The sequence below is a fragment of the Heterodontus francisci genome, chromosome 45 (genome assembly GCF_036365525.1).
Source record: "Heterodontus francisci isolate sHetFra1 chromosome 45, sHetFra1.hap1, whole genome shotgun sequence".
NCBI lineage: Eukaryota > Metazoa > Chordata > Chondrichthyes > Heterodontiformes > Heterodontidae > Heterodontus > Heterodontus francisci.
This window is the reverse complement of record NC_090415.1, coordinates 13441546-13448753: the sequence shown is the minus strand read 5'-3', so window position 1 is coordinate 13448753 and position 7208 is coordinate 13441546. Positions and strand designations below refer to the sequence as shown.

Here is a 7208-nt window from a genome sequence, read left to right as displayed (position 1 = left end):
GCTGGTTTGGCAGCATGTGTGGAGACAGAAGCAGAGTTAACGTTTCAGGTCAGTGACCCTTCTTCAGAACAGGTAAATATTAGAAATGTGAAAGGTTTTAAGCAAGTAAACCGGCGCTGGGGCAAGAGATGACAAAGGAGAAGGTGTAGAAAGGATAACGTCACAGAATAGCTGACCAGAAGGTCATGGAGCAAAGGCAAACATTATGTTAATGGCGTGTTGAAAGACAAAGCATTCATACAGATAGGGTGTTAATGGATGAAAATTGAATAGCCACAAGTACCAACATGGAAAAAAAGGTGGGTCAGCAAACTGTACCAACTAATATGATATAAAATAAAATAAACAGAAAAATAAATATAAATAAGAATGAATAACTAAAAATAAAAGTAAAATGGGGGCCCCGTCATGCTCTGAAATTATTGAACTCAATGCTCAGTCTGGCAGTCTGTATTGTGCCTAATCAGTAAATGAGATGCTGTTCCTCGAGCTTGCATTGATGTTTCCTGGAACACTGCAGCAATCCCAGGACAGAGATATGAGCATGAGAGCAGGGGGGAGTGTTGAAATGACAAGCAACCAGAAGCTTGGGGTCATGCTTTCAGACTGAGCGGAGGTGTTACGCAAAGCGGTCACCCAGTATATGTTTGGTCTCCCCAATGTAGCGGAGACCACATTGTGAGCAGCGAATACAGTGTACTAAATTGAAAGAAGTACAAGTAAATCGCTGATTCACTTGAAAGGAGTGTTTGGGGCCTGGGATTGTGAGGAGAGAGGAGATAACTGGGTCGGTATTACACCTCGTGCGATTGCAGCGGAAGGTGCCGTGGGAAGGGGACAAGGTGGTGGAGGTAATGGAGGAGTGGACTATGGTGTCGCGGAGGGAACAATCCCTTTGGAATGATGACCGGGGAAGGGAGGGGAAGATGCATTTGGTTGTGGCATCAAGCTTGAGGTGGCAGAAATAGCGGAGGATGATCCTTTGGAGGTGGAGGCTGATGGGGTGGAAAGTGAGGACAAGGGGAACCCTGGCGTTGTTCTGGGAGAGAGGGGAAGGGGTGAAGGTAGAGGTGTGGGAAATGGGCTGGACCCGTTTGAGGGCACGGCCAACAACAGGAGCGGGGTGCGGGGAGGCGGGATCCTCGGTTGAGGAAAAAGGAAGACATATCAGTAGCGCTGTCATATAAATCTTTCATGAGGTTACTTGTGACTGCAGCTGACCAACCTTATTTGGCACGCGACATGGATTTAAGGACTTGCACTTCAATGCTCGCATTTGCGCCACTCTGACCCCCAATATACTGGACGGTTTCGTCCTGGTGATGGACGGAAGTGCAGAGGGGCGCTACATCCTGATAAGGAAGGGAACGATAAAGAAATTATACTTAGAGTGAAAAAAGAGACGAGTTCGTACTAGCAAAATAGAAATGGTTGATGAGGAAGAGGGACTCAGAAAGTCACTGATGCAGATGGATAAGGGCGGGCAAAGGGGTTTGGATGATCTGACTGCTTCGACAGTTTGTGTCTGTGAGAAGCACAAAATGTGATTGGTTACTTTAGGTACCCAATCAGATAGATACAGAACATCAGGCAGTGACATCATTGTAAACCAGCCAATCATGAACATGGCCTTCTCCCATCCTTCATTAGCATAGGGCACTGGGGATGTCTATAAAATGCGAGCTTGGAGCGAAATTTCGGTTATTCTGTGTCTGAAATTGATCGTGATCATGGTTGACGAGAAGAAAACTGCAGCACCTTCCAAGAAGGGCGCCAAGAAAGTTCTAAAGAAGGCGCCAACAAAGGGCACCAAGAAACGGAGAAGATCCAGGAAAGAAAGTTACTCCATCTACGTGTACAAAGTGATGAAGCAGGTTCACCCTGACACCGGCATCTCCTCCAAGGCCATGAGCATCATGAATTCGTTTGTGAATGATATTTTCGAGCGAATCGCGGGTGAGGCTTCCCGCCTGGCCCATTACAACAAACGCAGCACCATCAGCTCCCGGGAGATCCAGACTGCCGTGCGCCTGCTGCTGCCCGGGGAGCTGGCCAAACACGCCGTGTCGGAAGGTACAAAGGCGGTCACCAAGTACACCAGCTCCAAGTAAATATCCGCAATGTACTGAAACACACCCAAAAGACAAAAAGGCTCTTTTAAGAGCCACCCACAACTTCTCTGAAAAAGCTACAACATTGTCTGTATAGTATCGACTTATATTGATTTATATATCAAGTGTCCTTGCCTTTGTGATCTCTGTTTTACTCCCATAGATTCTGGTAAATGCAGTTTCACTGCCCGTGCGATCTTTCTGTCTCTATTTAATAATGTCCCGTATATAAATTACTGACCACTGACCATTTGTGAGGTTTGTTCTCGGACGTGTTTATATTCGGCCCCTTTTCTGTATTTCCACAATAAAAGCTGATTTAACGCACATCCATCAGTTCGCAGTCACTAATTTCCCGAGTTCAAGTTTGACCTCAAAAATTAATAAGTACATTATCTCGAACCCCTGGTGGTGTCGGAACCCTCCGTCTCACACCCTGACACTGATAATCTACACTCCGCTGTTGTCTCCCACGAATAACAAACAATCGTTCATCAGTGATGCGGTATTATTATGAAAATTGACATGAAATGTGCCCGGTTGGAGAATGTTGTGAAAGAGACTTTCTGCTCGCTGGTTTCAAAAAGGACAGAGAGTAAACCCGAATAGATGTCAGAATGTAAAAGCCAATCTGGAACTTGTTACCAAATGTAGAATAACACAATATGAAAAAGGTTTTATTTATTTAACCGTAAAAAAAGAACTATAAATGCGATATTCTATATTGAAGCCGCCCCAATATATTGGCGGGCTTTTCAAATTTGAAAAATCAGTTGCAGTCTGACAATTTGGCGCCGTTATTTTCCGCCCTCATCTCCTTGGCGTCTCCTGATTGGTGAATTCAGCAGCTCTCCGATTGGTTACATGAAGAGCACAGAGCAGAGTGACCAATCAGCAGTGCCCACCACTCCATTCCTCCAGAAGGTACAAGGAGGAGGAATGTGGGCGGATCTCAACATTCTTCGTGAAAGTGCTTGTGAGATTGTGGAAATGTCTGGAAGAGGGAAGACCAGTGGTAAAGCTCGTTCCAAGGCCAAGTCCCGCTCCTCCCGAGCTGGACTACAGTTCCCGGTGGGCCGTGTTCACAGGTTCCTTAAAAAGGGCAACTATGCTGAGCGGGTGGGTGCCGGAGCCCCGGTCTATCTGGCTGCTGTGCTCGAGTATCTGACAGCTGAAATCCTCGAGCTGGCCGGCAACGCGGCCCGAGACAACAAGAAGACCCGTATCATCCCCAGACACCTGCAGCTGGCCGTCCGCAACGACGAGGAGCTCAACAGGCTGCTGGGAGGGGTGACCATCGCACAAGGCGGGGTGCTGCCTAATATCCAGGCCGTGTTGCTGCCCAAGAAAACCAGCGCTCAGAGCACGAAGGGCAAGTGAAGCTGCCAGACCTGAATTTGACAACCCAAAGGCTCTTTTCAGAGCCACCCACTTTATCTGTGAAAGGGCTGGTTACTGTCTGAGAGACGGTAATGTTATACTGTTCGCGTTATTTTGTGTTGGTATGAATTGTACTGGAATCAAGCATTTATCTGCTCATCAGATGGAATGCATTTTAATTTTCTCTTGCCATATTTGTAAGGCTTTTTTTTTACAATTCTACCGTTTATATACCACTAAGGCGTGTCTTGAGTTCTAAAATGAGCTGCTCTGATAAAATGTCTTGTATACAATGGTGTCATTGCTCTCACACTGAGAACTGCAAGGTCCTGAAATTCCCAGCTACAATATGGAGACAAAGGAATCTGGGTCACTCTGCTTCGAGAGTTATCAGTGGACAGTAAAGAGGGTGGTCAAATCCTTCTGAGACGTTTATGTGCTGGAATCAACAAGAGATAACAGCTCTATCTTTTGCCAATTTGATGTCTCTTTGAAGAGCCGTTGTGTTATCTGATGCCAAACACAGTTCCGGGCAGGGTCAGTTTTTTTTTCAGGGCAGTTGTTTCAAAGAAGCTGAAGGCGGATTTTAAAAGAGATGTTGCGTTTCTTGTTTTATTTCTGTACATTGTGGAGATTTCCAAGGAACTGGGATAATTCGTCAGTGTTTTTGTCCCTGCCAAGGCGGCGTGCTTGGAGAACTCCCCGGGCAGCAGCAGACCCATTGCGGTCGATATGTGTGTACACAAATCACAAGATCCAAATGATTGTAGACTGATGCCATCTACTGGCTAAAAGTGAGTCATGCAAGAATATTCCCATTCCTTCAGAAATATCTGAAATTGGAGAGGAATAACATCGAGTGTGTTGGGGGCAGATTCAATCGAGAACCTGACAACAGAATTGGATAATTATATCAAGAATAAAACAAAACTGTAGAGCAATGGAGAAAAGGCGGGTCGGTGGGAGGAGGTGAGCTGGTGTTGCAGAGAGCCGGCCCCGACACGACGGGCCCAACGGTCGCTGCCTGAGCAACATAGAAAAATAGGAGCAGGAGTAGGCCATTCGGTCCTTCCAGCCTGCACCGCCATTCAATCAGATCATGGCAGATCATCGAAACGCAGTAAACTGTTCCCGCTTTCTCCGCGTATCCCGAGATCCCTTCAGACAGAAGCGACGATCATTTTCGAATTCCAGACACGCTTTAGTAGTGCACAAAGTGTAGAAGTGTAAAAAAAATTGCCTTACAAATATGACAAGAGGGAACTGAAATGCATTTCATCTGCTGAGCAGCTGAACGCCCGAAACCAGCGCAACTAACACTTTTACTAATTTATTTGATGATTTGGCCTCAACTCTTTTCTGTGGTAGAGAATTCCACAGCTTCACCACTCCCTGGGTGAAGAAATCCCTCCTCATCTCAGTGCACAATGTCTTACCCCTTATCTTTAGACTGTCACCCCTGGTCCTGGACTCCCCCGCCATCAGGAACATCCTTCCTACATCTAGTCTGTCCAGTCCTGTTAGAATTTTGTCGGTTTCTAGGAGATGATGTAACCATTCCATGATTCTATCCTCCAATGGGAACATGAACGTGGTGTTAAGGTGCAGATTGAAATGGTTGAAATGACATTTGAGTTCCAATGAGCTCTGGTGTGTATACTGTATAAATGACGAGCTACATGTATGCCAGCGATGCTGGTATAGTGCTGAGTATATCTGCCTTCCAAACAATTGACCCAGATTAGATTCCCGGTCATCGCAATGCCCACTCGCGGTCCAATATATTTCTGCAACCTTGCCACAGAATGTGACAAATGAAAAGCCATGACTGAATTGAAGTCGACAAATATTCTCAACATTATGTTCTTCTCCCTTAAAGTTGATGGTCAAGTGTGCTGTGGAATTTTGCAGCTTAAAAATGTCAATGCAAATTCAGAAAGAAAGTTTACAAAATATTCTCAACATCCAATCAGATTCACTTCCTTGCTTGATCAGCTTCGCCCTGCAGCAAGTTTGTTTCCTTCAAGTGCTTCTCCAGTTTCTTATTGAAATCATTGATTGTCTCTCCTTCCACCACACTTGTGGACAGCGAGGTCCAGCAGGTAAAACAGAAAAAGTTCTTCCTCACATTCCCTTCCATCTCTTGCCGTAAACCATCAGTCTGTGTCTCCTAGTCCTTGTACCATCAGCTAATGGGAACAGGTTATCCTTGTCTAACTTATATACACCTCTAACAAACCTCCACTCAATCTCCATTTCTCTAAGGAGAACAACCCCTTACTTACAGAACACAATCCAGAGTCATCTATCCAAGCTTTTCAGGTGTAAAAGAATAGTTGTGGAGTAAGTAGTGTAGATAGGAGTATAAAACTAAGAGACTTTGATAGATCAACTGATTGTCTCTGCCCAATTCACTGGATTTTCTGTATCACCTGAACACTGCTATACTCTGTGTAAAGGTTAGAGCATTTCCATGGCTTACATTTATGCAAGAACTGCTATGTCAAGGCTGGATGGCAAAGCATGACGGTCATCTTCACAGAAATATGTCAAAATGCCATGTTGAGAGATGTGTCTGTGTGGATGATGCACTGAGTCACGACATAAAGGAGAAGTCATGCAGCAGGAGGGGTCCCACAATGTGGGGGTGATGGATCATGACATATTTTACCTTTGTGAATAATAAGGACAGCTACAATAATAGGACTAATTGTATGCTATGTACATCAATATATTACAGTCTGTTTGAGCTAATGCTTGCTTCATTATGAAATGACATTACAAGGCTATAGTCCGTTAAAACCTCTATGTAAGAACAATGGGAGAGATAGGTTGAAGACCACAGCATCCTTACAGGGGGTGAGATGAGATAAATAGGACTCTGTAGAATTGCAAAATCAAAATGGCTTCTATCAGCAAGAATGTGACCTTTAGTATCCTTGTTAAAATAGAAAGGAACAGGAAGTATCTGTAATGTGTGTAGATTGAACCATTAACTAACTAGGGTCAAACAATGATGTCAACATGGTCCAATTAGGATACTTCGAACAATTTAAAGCTAATATGGTGACATCCTTGCCCCCAAAGAAGGGTAAAAGAAAGGGTGTTACAGGACATTGTCGGCACTTACAGAGGGGTCCACGGAACATCGTTATCACACTTAGAAGGAGAAGATAGAGTATGGTCAAGAAAACAGCAAGGGAAGCAGAAAGAGAGAGGTCCACGCCCCAGCAAGCACAGAAACAAGAACCGGTGCTGAGTGATGCTGCAAACCTATTGCTGTTGTTAAACATTCACTTTATCTATCTAAGTTATGCTTAATAAACTCTCAGACTTGATCACAGAACTTGAGTTTGTACCTTGTAGGTCTGTCTTGGTCAATAATCACAGGACATTTTCTGTCACCACTTCCCCTCTCTATTCTATCTCCCTCCTCTCGCTCTCCTCCCTATGCACTTTATTATTATTGATGATGGTCATATTGATCTATTTATTCTCCTCCATCTCAGACAGTCCCCTGCGATTATGGATGACTTTTTACACTCCAGTTTGATGGGTTCTGAAATAGCTGATAAATCCAATGCATGATCTGCAGACTCTGCCACATGAGGGTTAGGTGGTGTTAGAAGGGTCAGGTAAATGACCCGTTTGGAGGTATGGATGCTGCCTTCGAGCCTCGACTTCACATGTTACCGACAAATTTGCCTGAACTGGAAA

At 44.7% G+C, this 7208-nt stretch overlaps 1 protein-coding gene across 1 annotated transcript; it reads left to right on the top strand.

Annotated features, from left to right (window-relative positions):
• Nucleotides 1-1730: 1730 nt before the first annotated feature.
• Nucleotides 1731-2312, top strand: LOC137356134 (histone H2B 7-like). Its single transcript, XM_068021935.1, has one exon. The coding sequence runs from the start codon at nt 1731-1733 to the stop codon at nt 2109-2111; it is 381 nt and encodes a 126-aa protein (XP_067878036.1). The 3' UTR covers nt 2112-2312.
• Nucleotides 2313-7208: the final 4896 nt, after the last annotated feature.

What these genes read in the sequence shown, in the direction of transcription:
- LOC137356134 (XM_068021935.1), top strand. Translation starts at nt 1,731, where the DNA reads ATGGTTGACGAGAAGAAAACTGCAGCACCTTCCAAGAAGGGCGCCAAG.